General features: G+C 40.1%; 1 protein-coding gene across 3 annotated transcripts; it reads right to left on the reverse strand.

Moving 5' to 3' along the window:
- Positions 1-13,139: 13,139 nt before the first annotated feature.
- RPP25 (ribonuclease P and MRP subunit p25) lies at positions 13,140-18,688 on the reverse strand. Of its 3 annotated transcripts, XR_010090409.1 has the most exons (3): positions 18,221-18,688; positions 13,756-15,649; positions 13,140-13,706 (listed from the first exon to the last, which is right to left on the reverse strand). XR_010090409.1 is itself a non-coding variant. In XM_063445895.1 (2 exons), the coding sequence occupies exon 2, from the start codon at positions 15,641-15,643 to the stop codon at positions 15,116-15,118; it is 528 nt and encodes a 175-aa protein (XP_063301965.1). In that variant the 5' UTR covers position 15,644; positions 18,221-18,688; the 3' UTR covers positions 13,140-15,115. The 3 variants fall into 3 exon arrangements, 2 of the variants coding, with proteins under 2 accessions (XP_063301965.1, XP_063301963.1); XM_063445895.1 differs by having other exon boundaries at positions 13,140-15,644; XM_063445893.1 differs by having other exon boundaries at positions 13,140-15,649.
- Positions 18,689-19,304: the final 616 nt, after the last annotated feature.

Raw genomic sequence — 19,304 nt, forward strand, 5'->3', positions numbered from 1 at the left:
GGCATACACACGCATATAGGCATACATACTGACACACACATACTGACATACATACATACAGACAGATACACACACACACACACACAGAGCTAATTTTTCAGCCACCCTCCGGTTCTTACCTTTTCTTTGCAGGAGGGTGGCTGAGGCTGATGGGAGTCGGCTGCCGGGCCCATGACAACCGTCATTGTTGTCACCCCCCTGATGGCGGCCCTGCTGATCTGTCACCACCCACTTCCTCACATCTCACACTCCCACGTGTAGCATATAGCCAATCATGCATCATCCATCCCACACTCATACATGTGCCCCTGTCCGCTAAGCTGCGCACTCTGGGGCCTTGTATGTACGTAGTGTGTCCAGGGAGGGAGCCACAGGGAGGGAGCCATAAAGGTTGACTGTAGCGGAGGCCTGATATTCCACAGGTTAACTCCACTATAGATCCCAGTAAGGCTCAGGAACAAGTAGTAAAAACACCATGAAGCAGTAATTCCAGCAAACAAAGTAATCCACGAATATCCCCATACAGATCCCAATGACTGGACGACACACAGCATCAGGAGCAGAACTGACTTTTAATCCACACAGTCTCCTTATAAAGCATTCTCCCATGCAAGGGAGGGATTCACATTAATCAGTACAGTATCCAATGGTGTAACCGTTACCTCCCACACATCTCCTCCCCTCAGTATGACACTTAATCCCATTATACATACTGTAGTTTCCCCCGAGTTCTGAATGTACCCCAAAACCAGCAGTTACAATAATACTGGGGGTACCCCCTGGTAGCCCTGATCTGGGTGACTAACATATCCAAAAATCACCCAGATCGGACCAGGGGTTCGGGAGTTAGGTGGAAGGTGTAATTTGACCGACCGCACACGAGGTGGAATCGGAAAAGAGTTCCATGGGTTTTGGCCCGTGCGGTCGGTCTTTGTTCGGGAGGTAAAACACACATCAAATACTGCCATCCACGATTAATCTTGTATTCGTATGATTCCCCTTGTTCGGTACTTTGAACCTACCGAATGGGAGGCTGATTAGCCTTCCCGTTCGGGAGTTATGGAGCCATGGAGGTCTCAGCGGAGTTCGGGTAATCGAGTGTCCGATTTGAGTTCCAAACACTCGACGACCAAACACCGCTGAGATTTTCGTGCGTAAGATGGCCCAGATACATCCCTAAAGTACCGATTAACCTGCGGTTAGAAAAGTGTGAACGCTTAATAAGGTACACACTTCTCTCTGGGGTGGTCTATTGGTTCGATAGTTTATATTCGTATGGAGTACAGATGGAAACTACCGAACAATCATACGAATCCCACATACATTTTAACCATAGAAACAGAAACAACACACAAATTGCAATATTATTACAGTCTTTTAGGACAGCCCTGGTACCATCTGCTACAGTGACCAGGGAGGGAGCCACACCGCTGGAGAGGGGAACCTCACCGCCAGGCTGCTGGGGAAGGAGGAGGCCACCGTCTGCAGCAGCACCATTACCAGCCCTGAGGCACCCAGGATGGCTGTAACAACCAGGATCCAGCATCCAGGGCCCCAGGTAGAAAATCCAGCAAGCCCAGCAACAGGAGGAGGCAGAGAAACTTGTTGCTGGCCCGGCTCCTAAGTGGCACTGAGGTCAGTCTGATCTGTCACCACCCACTTCCTCACATCTCACACTCCCACATGTAGCATATAGCCAATCATGCATCATCCATCCCACACTCATACATGTGCCCCTGTCCGCTAAGCTGTGCACTCTCCCTGGGGCCTGCCTCAATGCAATATGTTGCCTCCCTTTAAAATAACAAACATTTTTTGTTGCATCCTGATTGTACGCTACTTATATATTCAAGTATTCATAGTTTGTCCACGCTGGAGACATGTGGTTGCAGTATGTTATCTGTTTGACACATGGCTGCGATAAGGTGTTGATTGTCATGATTTAATCTGAAAATTCAAAGTGAATTTGAAGTTTTAGGTTTTGGTTAAAGCGTAGGAATAGGCAACCTTTGGCGCTCCAGATGTTTTGGACTACACCTCCCATGATGCTTTGTCAGCATTATGGGTGTAAAGCATTATGGGAGATGTAGTCCTCCACATCTGGAGTGCCGAAGGTTGCCTATCCCTGTAAGACAAACTGGAAAAAAAAACATCTGCAATCAGCTATGTATTAAGTTGAGCTATTCTGGCCTAAAATTTGAAATACACTTTAAAACGTTGATTTCCAAGCTATAGATACAGCATTTCTTGAATGAAAGGATAGTGCAGTTCAAGCACAGAGCCATTTACACAAATATTCTGGAGGAGTGTCCAACCCTGTTTTTGTGTTGTGCTAGAGGCTTCCCCAAACTCCGGCCCTCCAGATGTTGCTGAACTACAACTCCCATGATTCTATGAATGAAATCGATAGGCTGGAAATCATGGGAGTTGTAGTTCAGCAACATCTGGAGGGCTGGAGTTTGGGGAAGCCTGTAAGCTAGACTTATCCCGGAATCCTAGAGCCATACAACAATCAGTATAGGCGCTATACAATACATACAGTGAACTCTGTATTATCAACTGGATACAACTAACATTTCCTATTTCAATGCATTAAAGCAGGGGTCCTCAAACTTTTTAAACAGGGGGCCAGTTCGCGGTCCCTCAGACACTGCTGGGGGCCGGGCTATAGTTTCCCCTTTTTTAAAAAAACAAATTCCTATATATAGTGAAACAGACACATAGACATATAAAGACACACATACACATACTAACATACTTACAGACACAAACATGCATAAGGGCATACATACACACATACATACTTAATTACACATACATACTGACATACACATACATACAGAAATACATATACATACAAACACATACATACTGACACACATACACACAGCCATACATACACACACTGACATACATACAGATAGATAGGCAGACACATACTGACATACATACACAGACAGAAACAGACAGATACATACTGACATAAATACATACACACACACAGACATACATACTGAAATACATACATACAAACACACTGACACACACACACACACACTAAAATACATACATACTGAAATACATACATACATACATACACACAGACACAGACAGATACATACTGACATACACATACTGACATACAAACACATACATACATACATACAGATAGACACATACTGACATGCATACACTCATACACACAGACACAGACAGATACCTACTGACATACATAGTGACATACACATACATACATACCAACACATACTGACATACATACATACACATACTGACATGCATACATAGAGATAGACACATACTGACATACATACACACAGACATACAAACACTTACATACATACATGCATACATACAGACAGATACATACTGACATACATACATAAAATATAAAGAAAAAATCTCCTTAGGTTGTCTAACTAAGGGACAACCATAAGGAGAAATACCCAGTCCAATTCCGTAAGTATGATAAGAAAAAATAATAAATAACTTTATTAATAGTAATTGTATATAAAAGTACAAGTCTAAATAGATAGAGAATTGCCCACCATCAGAACATAGGAAAAGTGGCTAGAAAATAGCCTACTATGAATATATATAAATATAGTCCTTCTGAAGGACTATATTTATATATATTCATAGTAGGCTATTTTCTAGCCACTTTTCCTATGTTCTGATGGTGGGCAATTCTCTATCTATTTAGACTTGTACTTTTATATACAATTACTATTAATAAAGTTATTTATTATTTTTTCTTATCATACTTACGGAATTGGACTGGGTATTTCTCCTTATGGTTGTCCCTTAGTTAGACAACCTAAGGAGATTTTTTCTTTATATTTTGTGTCATTTTCCCGAGGGTTATCCCCTCCTTACCCAGTCTAGGTGACCATTTTTCACCTTTTGAGTCGGCGACAGGGTTGAGGTTTTCCTTCCTGTCTTCTGGTCTCTTAAGGTTTCATTTATATGACATACATACATACACACACACACACACACAGACATACATACTGACATACTGAAATAAATACATACATACACATACATCCATACAAACACATACTGACTTATATACAAACACATACATACAGGCATACATACACACACACACACACAGACATACACACTGAAATACATACACACACAGACAAACATACATACACACAGCTACATTTTCTTACTTTTTTTGCAGGAGGATGGCTGTGGCTGATGGGAGTCGGCGTGCCTCGCAGCCCGGCTGTGCCTCTCTTCCCTCCCGCGCAGAGGGAGCTGGGAGGAAGTGACGACCACTTCCTCCCAGCACTGCTTTGCGGCTGCAAATTTTTAAAGGGGCCCGGTCGCGCTATCGGGTGGCCCTGAGTGCTGAGGCCGGGTTCAGGACCCTGGCGGGCCGGACCCACCCACGGGCCATAGTTTGAGGACCCCTGCATTAAAGGAACACTGTAGTCACCAGAACAACTACAGCTTATTGTATTTGTTCTGTTGAAAAGAATCATTACGTTCAGAGAAAATTCAGTATTTACATTATAGCCTAGGGATATCTCCACTGGCCACTCCTCAGATGACTGCTAGAGGTGCTTCCTGAGGCAGTGCTGCACAGTGTGCAGGACTACCATTCAGTGTCTACACCCTCTGCATGGAGACACTGAACTTTCCTCATAGAAATGCATTAATTCAATACAGCTCTATGAGGAGATGCTGATTGGCCAGGGCTGTGTTTGACTTGTGCTGGCTCTGCCCCTGATCTGTCTCCTTGACAGTCTCAGACAATCCTATGTGCAAGCATTGCGATTGGCTCAGACCACCACTTCCGATGATGTCAGCCAAGTAGGCAGATCAGGGGCAAAAGGCAGCAGCTGCAAACTAAAATAAAAGTAAGATTTCAAACAATGGTGATTACTGTGTCAAGTGCGCTTATAAATATAATAGAGTGATAAGAAGCAGCTACACACTCTAGTGGGTGCTCTCTTTCCCCCACTAAATATAAAGAACCAGAGTGAGTCTAGTATAGTCTGGATAAAAATCCCAACCGTACTAGTCAAATGAGTGGAGCGCTATATGTTTACACTTACCCTAGATTAGGGTTAAATCTCAGATATATGTTGATACATGTAAATAGAACAGAAAAATACAACACAATATAGTGTAAATCTGTAGGTGAAAGAGTATTGTGATAATTTTTCAATAATCAAACTCACATGGATTAGAGCCTCAGAAAGGACAGGCTCAAATCACTTCCACAGTAGTGTCGTATGGAGACACTGCACCCTTTAGCTGGAATGAGTTTCCTCAGGGAGAGAAGGAGAGAAAAAGGAGAAACCTCCTAGTGTACTATGTTTCAACATAAATTGCACATGCAGTAGTTATAGTTGTGCTCACCTTATTCTGAGCCAATGAGAACCTGGCTCTAGATGGTAGACTTGGGTGCCTCTGGAGGGGGGCACCTACCCTTCTTTAGCAGCAAGATAGGATAAAAAGACAATGGGGTATAATAAAAGAGGAAATTTATTTTAAATATAAAATCAAAGATAGTAAAATAGTCCTGTAATAATAAAAAGTAAATAAAAAGTCCCAGTTAATGGCTTCAGCTCCGAGACGCGTTTCACCCACGCTAAGTGGGCTTTTTCAATCGGGTTTGGTGTATCCAATATCTTGCTGTCTTTAAATCTGCCGGTCTTTTCATCTGGTGGGCGGTCCTTTAATTGCATAGTCCAATCGGGTTCCTGTTTGTAGTGAGGTGGAATACCTCACCTGTGATCCATTAGGGTGATCGGGAGTGGCGTGGTGTCATAGTCCGCGTCACTTCCGTATTCACCGCGGCCATTTTTCTTATGGGCAAACACCCTGAGATGGAGACCGGAAGTGACGCAACAGAATAAATCCGTTCGTCACCTCCAAAACGAGCAGGTTCACTGGCAATTTAAAGTATAACCTGCCCATACTCCCTTATAGGGAACCTCCATTCTCAGCACATATTCAAAAATAAGGGGGGAAAAGGGCAAGAAAAATGAAAGAGAGGAACATGTAAATATATTGTAGATATCTTCACATACAAATGATATAATATTGACAATGTGAAACGCGTCTCGGAGCTGAAGCCATTAACTGGGACTTTTTATTTACTTTTTATTTTTACAGGACTATTTTACTATCTTTGATTTTATATTTAAAATAAATTTCCTCTTTTATTATACCCTATTGGCTTTTTATCCTATCTTGCTGCTAAAGAAGGGTAGGTGCCCCCTCCAGAGGCACCCAAGTCTACCATCTAGAGCCAGGTTCTCATTGGCTCAGAATAAGGTGAGCACAATTATAACTACTGCATGTGCAATTTATGTTGAAACATAGTACACTAGGAGGTTTCTCCTTTTTCTCTCCTTCTCTCCCTGAGGAAACTCATTCCAGCTAAAGGGTGCAGTGTCTCCATACGACACTACTGTGGAAGTGATTTGAGCCTTTCCTTTCTGAGGCTCTAATCCATGTGAGTTTGATTATTGAAAAATTATCACAATACTCTTTCACCTACAGATTTACACTATATTGTGTTGTATGTTTCTGTTCTATTTACATGTATCAACATATATCTGAGATTTAACCCTAATCTAGGGTAAGTGTAAACATATAGCGCTCCACTCATTTGACTAGTACGTCGGGATTTTTATCCAGACTATACTAGACTCACTCTGGTTCATCTAAAATAAAAGTAAGATTTTATTATATTTAGGGGGGCCAGGGGGACTAGATGGTGGTTTTAACATTATAGGGTCAGGAATACATGTTTGTGTTCCTGACCTTATAGTGTTCCTTTAATATTCATTATACTAAAGCGACACTATCACCCTCATGCAAATTGAGTATTTCATAAAGATAAATAAAATACTCATTGATTGTGTTGGAATCTCAATGAAATTCCAATTCAGCCAAAAGATATACTGAGACAAATTAAGGACTGCTTTGTCTCAGTAATTTTCTTATGCCTGACACTTCTTGACACTGGGCAGAGCTACTGCCGTCTATAAGGAGTCTATAAGGAGTGTCAATTCCCACCACTGGTCAATTCCCATTGACTGGTTGTGCCAGTGAAGCTCCAGGAGCAGAAATGGACCAACCAGAAGATTTTGGTGACACCTGCGGGGGGCAGGTTCAGGTAAGTTAATCTCCCTTTGGCCTACCGCACCACTGGCCACCGGGCCCCCAGCAGTGATGTCACCGTCGGGGGTCTTTTGCAAATTCTGCAAAGTCCTCAGATGGTCACAGTTCCACTTAATATTCCATTCCCATTCTGATACTGACATCTGCTGGAAGAATTGCTTATTCATCAATGACAGGTGCAGCGATGTAATGTAACAACAGAACCACTCTGGCACAATAAGATTAATCTCCAAACTCCCATTGGGAAAACTGAAATCAATCTTTTATTGTATGTTCATGAAGAAGTATCTCGCATAAAGGGAGAAAAATCATTGAGAAGTGAAAATGATCATTGTATGTAGCTATAAATGTGTTACGTGGCCATGCCTAATTGCCATGATATACAATGTCTCCCAACAGTCCTGAAATCAGGAGGACAGTTCCAACTTTGGATTCTTGTCCGTCATCCCAGGTTTGTCCCTCGTAAAATATCACCATGTAATTGTTTTAAAACAGCTATTTTCAGTCATGATCATCACACAACAGGAAAACACGACATTTTTAAATTCCCAGCTAGCATTTCTCTTCTTCCATTTCTTTACCTCTCACTTTCTACACTCTTCTGTTTCTCTATTGCACTAAACCTTAAATTTGAAGGCATCCATATTCTTTTCTACTGGAGCTTTTCTCTAATGCATAAAAACTAAATCTGCCACTTGTCAGTAATATACAGGCTTATTTTGATCCTCCCTACATCATGGCCATATATATTGTAGGTTGTGTAGCAATTCCAATGTAATCTACATTATGCAGCTTCTGCAATCATATTCTTCAAAGACAGTGAGGTTTTGTATGTTTGCAATGTCCTCCCGGGTTTGGCACACAATAAAACGTAAAGACTGATTAGGAGTCGGATTAAAATCTCTATCCCCGTATCTCCCAATAGCAGCTGTGAGCAGGGATACATTCTCCAATAAACGATTGTCTTCTGGACTAATAATCAGACTCAGCTCATCCTGCTCTTATAATCTCTTATCTAGCGTGACTTCCCTCTGGAAATACAAAGTCCTTCGTTTTATACCAGAAATACAGGGAGACAATATACCGACTTTACTGTTTGTTGATGTGCAGTATGTTTAAACACAGAAGAAAAATGGAAAATAAATAATGGCCTGCTAGTTTAGCTGTTTCCTTCTTTACTTACCTGGCAGTTAATCTGCGCTATCTACACTATAGCCTCACATTATATTCCATATATTTCTATAGAACCCCACCCCCCACCGAGAAAGGTTTGCTATCTTGTCTTTAGTACACTTTACTAGCTTTCTGGAATGTGACTATAGGAATTGAAACATGCAACTGGTTATCCATTAAACAGGGAATTGTGGATGGAATTTCAAGCTAATACCGTCAATTCTTATACATTTTTTAGTGAATAAGCCCTTTTCTATTACATTTCATTTTTCAGGTTTCATAGACCTTCAATAATTTCTCAGACTTACCACCCACTCTGTATCATGTTGGTCTGTTTTGTCAATCACAAGTCTCCATCTCAAATAACAGCCTAGTAGTGCCCATTTTCACATTTTCCTGATCTTTGACTCTTAAATCCCAGCACAGAGAACTATGAATGACATACAAGAAGTTTGAAAACTCTACTACATTTGTACTTGTGGTTAGCTGCACACACTAAAATCTGAACCATGCTCCTATGAGGTTGATTGGTGGGAAACATGCATCTCAGCCCAAGAATGGTGTTAGAGGATGTAAGTGCAAAGATTTAGATTCTAGAACCAAGAAAGAATTCCTACGAAGCTCTGCTTTTCGTTCTAATGTCTTCTAGTAAGTTATGATAAAATATTATGATCACTTTGTACTTTATGGTGAGGCCCTGTCTTTCATTTTCAGATGTTTACATTAATACTCCTTGGTATGTCCACTTGGACCCTTAAACATGCTTATTCCAAGTATTCTTGACCACAAGAATCAAGAAACCCAACGCTTGAGGACACATGGCTACCATCAGTGGTGTATTTTAGATTTGTGCTGCCCTAGGCATGGCTAAATTCGGGAACCCCCCCCCCCCCAATGTAAATTTGCCCCACCAATTTGTGTGAAGGCCACTTTTTTTGACTGACATACACTTACTGACAGATACAGAGTCATTGGCAAACACATACAGCCTTTGGCACACACACTGTTTAACCAACACACACTTTCACTGACAGACACACACTCACAGACACACACATCCTCACTGATTTGAGACACTCAGACAGACACATACACATTCACTGACTCACAGACAAACACTGACAGCTACACACACACACTGACAGTTACACTCATTCACTGACAGACACACAAACTCACAATGACAGACATACACACACACTCACTGACAGACACAAACTCACTTTGGGAGAGCTGAAGTTGATCTTGTCCCTGACTGCTGCTGGGCTGGCTGGGCTCCTTGGTGGCTCTGCTGGGGCGGCTGGCTCCACTGGATGTGCAGGCACTCAATGCAGGCGGCGAGGGAACTGATGTTATAAACAAATTGCTTTATACTTACCCATTATAATAAGAAGATAGACCCAGACACATGTCTATTATCACTGTACTGCACATCTGTGATACTACACCAGAGAGTGCTGTATGGTTTAAATTACTGTTGGACTAATTTAAGCCCAGAGGAGTAAAGAAATACGTTAAATATGTTCTTAGTGTCTAGTGTCCACTGTCCATTTTTACATCATTTATAATCTAAACATGCACATAAGTTACAGCTACAGAGCAACCTGGATGGCTATATGGCCACTTGTACTTCCAAGTTCAATCCAGAAAAGGCCTTTAGCGTCTTTACTTTGTTAGTAGCAACCCTTTATCTATTTGAGTGCTATATATATATACACCAGAGTATGCAGAATTAACAGAACAGGTAACACAAGCTACTGTGACATTTTAGCCCAGATGCTGGCAAACATTATGGCTGTAAGACTCGAGCATTATGGGAGATGTAGTCAACATCTGGAGTGCAGAAGGTTGCTTACCCCTGCAAACAATGAACAAATAAATACATTAAACGTATGTACATTTATGTGTAGCAATCTTTACGTGAACATCCTGTGCTTCAAGAAAATGTTATAACTTTTTTTAAAGAAAAGGGTTTTCATTGTGGCATTGTCACATCTCATTCTATAGTGTCCAGTAACTTAATTAAGCCTAGAATTAAAAGTAACTGTTCAATTGTATGGGGTTAAACAGCAAATTCTCTGGTAGCCAGGGGGCAAGTGAAGCAGAGGAAATCTGAGAGATTGGACCCAGCTGACACCATCATCAATAACACTGACAGCAGCTCTGTCACAGGAGGTAGAAGTCACAGTTCCAGTAATGAAGGACTGCAGGCCACAGGCTCTTAGTGAACTCATGCGTCTAATGGCTCACACAGTTGCAATGATCGAAGACTCAAAAGTCCTTTACATCTCCAAAAATGCTATTTCAAGAGGAGAATGAAGGAAGAGAGGGTGAAGAGAAGCAAATTTAAAAATAGCATTTGACAGGGGAAGAATAATCTAGTTTGTCCTTTCCTAGCATTTGAAAGCCTCAGGACCTCTGTGATCTTTGGGTTTTTGTAAAATTCAATATAACTTGATATCTATCTATCCTTACCCTGTTAGGAAACTTACTGCATCGTGTAGTGTGGCATTCTGTGTAGAATCAGGTCTGATGTGACCCTGTTAATAAAAGGAATCATACGTTCCTTTCAATTTCTCATTCCACAGCTCTGTGTTACCATAAGGGGATTGAGGTTATTCAATAAACCTTGAATAATAGAGAACCCAGTCTGGGTTGGTCCCTTCCTCCTTTGGTTTGGTGGTTTAGTTTTGGCCTTGATTAGTCACAGTGGCGGGGTTGGTGCAGAGAAGGAAGGGAGAAAATGATTTTCGGTTAAGTTAAGAAGAGTTAGGGACGATGGTTGATTGGTTCCAATTTGGTTGGTTATAATGTTTTTAATTTTGTTTGTTTTTAATTTTGTATTTCTCTTTATTTTCCATGGTTTTGTCTGCAACGTTCTTTGACGTAGTGTCTCAGATTGTCACCTTTAAGCTTACACTGGTTAATTCCTAAACGGCCCCTTTGAAAACAAAAAAGAGAAGAAAGGAAATATAACTGTACTAATGGGGGACCTGCATGTCCTTCTTTCTTGGCTTATTCCTACTGTTGCTGATTGTCATTTAATTTACAAAAAAAAATGTTTACAATATGGGTCATTGCCTTTATGACATGTGGGATATGTTTTGCTGAGGTATGGTTGGGGGGCTGAGCAATGACTTGTAGTATGTCAAAAGTTATCAATAAAGCTGTTGACGTATTGACTCATACATTCAGAGTGTCAGTGTTTGATTAGTGGGGACAGGGGGGGGGGAGGAAGGGGGTATGGGTTCGAGGTATACAATTCAACCTGCCAATATGGCAACAATGCACCTGTCACGACCTGTCAGATCAGTTAAAAGATTGGGCAGTCAAGTTGCTAGCTAATGTGTAAACTAAACGTTTTTCAACTTCACATTCATTTTGATCTCCTCAGACTAGGTACATTAACTTGAAGTAGATAGGATAGCCTGTGGTCTTTCCTTTTTTACAATCCAAATGAGACACTGGCAAGCAGACAGTATGAGTATAATTTTACATCTGAATCCAGAAACCTTTGCAAGTTGCATTCACATGGTAAAAGTGCGAATTGAGGTATGTATGTAGTGTACAGTATGAGACGTATTATGAACATAATCAGAAATCATGAAAAGGAAACATTTCTTTACATTAATATAGGAAATTAAAAATGATTGCCTGAATTAAAGGACCACTATAGGCACCCAGATCACTTCAGCTTAATGAAGTGGTCTGGGTGCCTGGTCCAGCTAGGGTTAACCCATTTTTTTTATAAACAGAGCAGCTATGTTTACACTGAGGGTCAATCCAGCCTCTAGTGGCTGTCTCATTGACAGCCGCTAGTGGCGCTTGCATGCTTCTCACTGTGAAAATCACAGTGAGAAGACGCTAGCGTCCATAGGAAAGCATTATAAATGCTTTCCTATGAACTGGCTGAATGCGCGCGCTCTCCTGCCGCGCATGCGCATTCAGTCGATGACGTCGCTAGGAAGGAGGAGAGGAAGAGGAAAGCTCCCCACCCGGCACTGGAGAAAGGTAAGATTTTAACTCCTTCCTCTCTCCAGAGCCCGGCGGGAGGGGGACCCTGAGGGTGGGGGCACCCTCAGGGCACTATAGTGCCAGGAAAACGAGTATGTTTTCCTGGCACTATAGTGGTCCTTTAATGCTAAATCCCAGCATGCAGCACAGCATTAGTTATGATTCAGTATAGTAAGTGGTCCTTATCAATTTCCATTGTATATTCACAATCAAGCAATAACTCAAAGGTGTTATTGTTAAACTTGTTTGCAGTGTGGTATCAATATAATTGTTTTTATCCTTAAATAAAACACACCTGGCCGGAGTTATGGCTATATGGTTGGATTCAGGACACACAGGATCTGTGAAATAAGAGTAGTCCCCGACTCATTTAAATGATTCAAGAGTTGTGTCTGTTGACAGCTAATTAATTTTATCTATATTTGAGTTCCTGGTTTAAAATGTCCCAGTATAATATCAAAAGAAAAGTACACAATAAGACCATCCAGTAATGACAGCAGACATGACATCTTCACCACTCCAGTCTGAATTTAAAAGCATCATTGTACATCACTTGTGGAGAGAACTATTATTTCCTCAGCTAATGGGTAACAACTAGAATATTGCTCAAAGACTACAACACTCAATTTAGGCATAAGATATGTGTTGACACAGGAGCCAAAGTAAAGCACTAATGGTCTGAAATAGAATAACTAATAAACTGACATTATTAGAAAGACAGAACCACCATTGTATATTAGTGAAACCTATTGAAAAAAAAATCTTAAATAAAAGCTCCATCAGTTCAAGTATTTAGGGTCAATTAATGGAACGTAGCCATTTATTTCTGCTTTCACACTAATCAAGTGGTACTCTTGATCTGGAGAATGATGTACAGCTTGCTACGTCTCTGCTTTTCACATAATGATTGTCTTGAATACCCACTCATGAACCTAAAGCACTTAAAGAGAGCTTTGCCCATCCTCTTCGCGTTTTGAAATCATTGATGTCCTTGTGTGTAATTACCTGCTACTTAATCCATTTCAGGGACCTTGGTATAAGAGCGGGCTGCAAAAAGACTCACGATTGAATAATTAACCTCTGGCACGTGATATTTCCTTGGTGGAAAGAGGCTAGAACCCTACACAATAGGAAGTCATGGAGACCTCCAATGAATCTCCGTCAACCATTCGCTGTGTCTGTAGATGGTGGAGATTTCTGGGATTTGTAGTACAATAAAGAAATAATATATTTTACCAGGCCTAAGAGTTGTGTTTTATATAGTGGGGTTTATTTTTACAAAGCAACATTGGGAAGTAATCATCTTGACAACCAATGGAATGTTCTTGCCGAGTGTTCCCATTTCAGAACTTTGCCTGAGAAGTGATGTCTATATGTAACCAGAATTGTCTCTAACACCCAAATAGCTAATAATACAATAATAATTGTTATAATTAATGGAGCGTCCATCGTGCTACTTAGCCAAGACCACCAGAAATAGTCAAACTAAGGACATTGGAAGCATTTTTAACTGGACATGTGTCAGATGCACCTCCTGTGAAATCTGTTGTTCTGACACTGATCCGGACTGACCAGGACCATTGTTCAAGATAAGGTTCTATTAAAACGCTATACAGTCTTCTGCACAGCACAGACATACGTGACACTTCACAAACCCACATGTGTGTGTAGTATTTGTTTTACTAGATTCATAGAGAATCCAGGGAGTGGCTGAAAATTCTCTATCCTGTTTGAAGTGGGCATAAAAGATGGAGGATCAGAACAAATTATTATTTCTTCTTATTCAAATATTTTTTCTTTGATTATAAATTTGAAATTGTTGTATATTTTCTTATAGCCTTATCCATAACAGGCATAAAATATTGTGGATGGAATATCCACCTTGCTGCATCCCTTTAAGTACAGTAAAAAAAATAATCTTGGATTCGGTGTCCTTTCGTACAAGCGGAGCTTTAGGACAGAGGGAAGAAAGTGTTGCCAAAAAGATATGATGAGAAAATTGAAGATGATTGCCAAGATAAATGTATCTTACAAACACAAGCGCTGCCAGAAGTCAGTTCCAATATGACTGTAGTGTTACAGTGAATTATTGAGTTCAGCTTCTAAATAGTGATGTTTAGTCTTCCTTAGAAATGCCTAGATGATATCATCAGCCTGACAAGAACTGGCGGGTAGGTTGCATCTAGCACAAACGCTCGGTGATAAGCCTAATACATACTATTTATTTAGTATATCAGGCGGACACGCCATGCAGTACGAATGCACATGGGACACAATGCAGATATAATGCAGTATAAGCATTTACATTGATTTAATGGGATATTTAAGATGCAGAATTATACATCACACGCCAACAAAAGAGAATGTGTCCGTCATAATAATAATATGGTTGTAACTCATTTGTGGTGTGCGTTGTGGTCTTTAATATTATGTAAAGACAATTCAAGGTCTTCAGGACATACTGGAAAACAATAGAATTATCATTGCATTCATCCCGATTAACATTTTGGTCATGTTCCCCAAGGAAAGAATGGGAAACGGAACCCCAGAAAATCCCATCCATCAGAATGTACGCTTGATGTCATTAAGGACGTCACTTCTGGGCATAAATAAATATCTGAAGATCTATATTTTATGCAGATCTAAATCTCTTTTCATAGAATAATTTGTCATATTGTTTGATTTATATGTTGTACAGAGTATAATGTTCTGGCTTTGCTTTAGGTCGTATTGCAGAAACAATTTTATAAAGTCAATATCATCCATTAACTTCCGTACTGTCCTGTGGCTTGCTCTTCTTGGATATAAAATGATTTTCATGATCCACAAATTCTCTTTTCCCAACTTCTGCATGTGCAATGGACTGTGGTGGCTGATAACCATCCTCTTGGGGATCGAGAGGTAGTTTAGACAGAAGGATACAAATGGAAGGGAGGTTTTTTTGCACAGTAAGGCATGGAGCTGGATTCTGAACCCCTGGACCCTTCTGTTCCCAGACTTCTTGTAGTGTCTTATATTGCAACTTTGTTATCTGATGGAGACCCCCAATTTGTCTTTTAAGTATTTCTACGCAGGTCACAGCTTTAGTCACTGCGCGACCATGGGCACTGAATATGATCTGTCCACCTCCTTTGCACCCCATGTGGGCGACTGCATAGCCAATAAGATTTCTGATCTTACTGCCTTCTTTCACTTTCATCTGCACCACATCTGGACTAAGATCTTTAAACGGTAGACACGTTCCATCCTCTTCATCCGTTGTCCGGATACGGCGGAAATTTTCCATCCTGGACTTTGAGAGAAAAAAATATTTTAATGACAATATGCTTAGTAATTCAAAGCCACTCTCCTACCATCACGACTGTTACAGGAACTGGTAGTGTAACGGATGGCACTATAATATTAAAAGGATAAACACCATAAGCACTGCAGCTTTTTGTAGTGGTGATGGTGTTTGGAAGCTGTCCATGAAAACCTGCTTTTTAAATCATTACCATTTCCGTGTTTTGTTTTCTATTTTAAAACTCGCATTTTGATGATGAATTTAGATGTTTTGAGATCCACGTATATAAACTAATATCCAACATTGAAGTAATAAAGAAAATAATAAAGAAAAGGAGAATAAAAAATAACAAATAACGTAACGGTATGTCTCAATCGTTACCAGTTATGTAAGCATATGTGCGATTAATAGCAGTAATATCAGATAAGGCTTCATATTAAGATGTAGGAGCTTGGAATCCAGCGTGCTTCCGATGGACATCACAAGGTGAAGTCTTCCTTCCGCATTCATCCTGACACTTCAGATTGCATAGCCATGTATGTGGGCATGTTCACCGTATAGCTCTTGTATGTGGACAGCTGTATGTGCATGAGCAATGATGCTTCCCCATAGGACATCAGAGTGTATGGGATGGAGCCTTGGCAAAGAAGATTAACATAAAAATCACTTGAGAGTCCAGGATTTAAAACTTAATTGTGATGTGAATAATAGCTTCCTAGTACCATTACAACTACACTTGCACTGCAGTGGTTATGGTGCTAACGGTGTTCATTTAAACAATAACCAAATGTCTCTACTAAAATTAGGTTTAACATCCCTTACTGTCCCAGGGTGGGCTGAAACACAATGTTTAGCAAGTAAGTCAGACACACATTGAACAGGGTTATAGAAAACAACATAAATTCAGTTTATCAAAAAAAGGAAAAAAAACATAACATCGGTTTGCTACTTTGTTTAAATGTATATTCAAAATCATAGTGTAAAAATTTCAGCTATGTAAACTAATTATTCATGAATAAAATAAAAAAAAAAAGATGTTTATAAAATAGTTTTGTTGTCTTAACCCATACATTCAGTTTCAGTTCTACCATAATAAATTAGACTTTTTTTTTTTTTTATGTAGTGCACACTTGTGTCCCATGGTGTTAATAATAATTAAATGTAAATCCAACTCCATGTATTGAGATTATTCTTTTTAAAAAGCGCCAACATACTCAGCGGCGCTGTACTTTTAAATGTGGAAACTCTTGCGGGAGCTAATGTTAAATCAATGTGCACTGCAATTGAGAAAAATAGCAATAGCTTTTCTATGTAAACACTGAGACACCTCACTAATCACTGTGAATACACCCATTATGGTTCAATCAAATTAATGTACGGTAGGTTAGCTAATGCAATTGCTTGTTTAATCTGTCCCTTAATACCTTAACCCTTTGCGTATATGCACTGCTGGTTAGTCTGAATTTTATGGGAATAAAAGTACATAGATATTAAACTGTGGAAGACAACAGGACAGACAGATTCACAAACGCTGAGCCATGTCGAAAAGGTAGCATGTACAGCATGATATAGTGGACATGGCCCTTTTTTGCACCTTTTTAAGCGAGGAGGGTTTTTTTTTTCTTTTGATTCCAAATCGTAGCTCTGAATTAGTTAATTCTGAATTCAGCTGCTGTTGCAAAATTTAGGCTAAAGCAGCCATACCATGGCTCTAGGTGAGTTTGAGAATTGGTCCAGGTCGTCAAAATTTTACCATTCTGATTTCACTTTGCTACAATTTAGAGTTTAGTGGATAATCCCCTGCCAGCCATCGTTCAGTCGTGTCTCTGCTTGAAACGCGTAGAGTCTGTGCGAAAGCCTATCTCTATCTTAAAATGATATTCTTTGCAATGAAAGTGTTGGCGAGATGGTATGATGAGAAAATTGAAGATGATTGCCGAGATAAATGTATATTACAACCACAAGGGCTGCAAAAAAAAAAATCAATTTCAGCGTGACTTTAGCTTTACTGAGGAATGTGGCTTTATGCTCTATAAAGTGAGGGTTAGCCTTCCGTAGGACTACAGTAATGGTATCATCAGCTCGACTGGGATAGATAGGCAACTTTTTATGAAGACAAGTATTTAGCATTGAATGTAACAACCTAGGAAATCATATATACATATATATATATAAACATATGCACACGCGCAGACACGCGCAGACACACACAGACACAAGTACATTTCTTACAGTGTCTTTCTATGGATGCACACCAACATTCCACTATATAGTATATAATTATATTTCAATATAGGAAATATAAGCAAATAAAAGGCAGGTGTTAGCTTTCAGTGTGTACATAGAAACTGAGCTAAAACTATGCAAAGAGCACAACATCGAATAGCAGGCACAGCTATTGGGACTGCAATCCCTTCTGCTGCTCAATTTGGGCCCCAGAGATTCAGTTATAGCACTAGGAGACGAGTCTAAAGAAGATTAGTCTTAAACAAAAATAATTAAAATATATTCATTGTTAGCCTGTTTATGGAAGTTTAAAAATCTAGATCTATTAAATTTACAGTTATACTTTTTACTAACCTGAGTTTATGATCATCTATTGGTCCGTCACAGATGACATTAGCCTCATCAGTAATGTCCCAGACAGTGAAGCCCTGTGTATCTTTCTAATCGGCCTTCAATGGAATCATCAGGACTTTACTGAAAGTTACAGGATTGTGGAGACCAAGCGTTCATAGCGACATTGCTTTTTGATTGTTCAGCTAATACTTTTTGTTCTGGTTTTCTTTAGATCCCTTGTTCTCGCTGCCAGCCTGAAAAGGAACCTATTTTTGTGTCTATGTATCTCTATTAACGACGAGCCTCCTTTGGACAGCAAGCTGGTGGTTCCCTCTCAGCATCTTCCAATGTGACCCACGAGATCCAGCTTCCAAGTGTCACTTGTAAGCCTGTGCTCCCTGCACTGTGAGCCAAACAGCTGTGTCTGATGCACTTCGAGAGACTCTCCTCCCCTCTCTCACATACTCCTCTCCACACAGTGGGCGTCAAGAAGGAGAGGCAGCAGGACCGTTACTTCAATCCAAACACTTTGCTTCTGGAAAAGATTGTAAAGTATTAACCGTAATTATACCCCAAGTCTCTAAATGGCTCTAGCTTTGCTTTATAATCATCTTGTCTCCGCTGTGTTCCCACTATCTTCTCTCCTTTCAGCTTTCCCATCCTCCTCTAATATATGCCTTTCCTTATCTTGCTGCTTCTGCACCATCTTCAATCTGTTCTTAAGTCTCGCTGCTAAATGAATACTTGTCTCCTGTACAGACACAGACACAAACCTCTTATAATTTCTTCTCTAACCCGTGGCCCCTTTTTTTCATTATTTCGATATATCTCCCATATTCTATCTTTTTCTGAGTTCTTGCACATCACATTGCTCAGTCGGACGATATTTTGTTTGAAAAACATTTTGTTCCAATTTGTTGAATAGCAGATTCTGGAAAAATGAAGAAATAGAATGTTGGGTAGAGGGCTCAATAGACTTGCTGGTTCTTTTACAGTCCTACAACAGTCCGTTGAGTTAGAAAGGTGGAAGTCATCTATTTAGCATTCAAACTACTGAAATTTCTTAGTATTCATGGGGTTCGTTTTTCAGGACAATGCTCATTTG

Source organism: Pelobates fuscus, chromosome 3 (assembly GCF_036172605.1).
Source record: "Pelobates fuscus isolate aPelFus1 chromosome 3, aPelFus1.pri, whole genome shotgun sequence".
In the NCBI taxonomy this organism is placed as follows: Eukaryota; Metazoa; Chordata; class Amphibia; order Anura; family Pelobatidae; genus Pelobates; species Pelobates fuscus.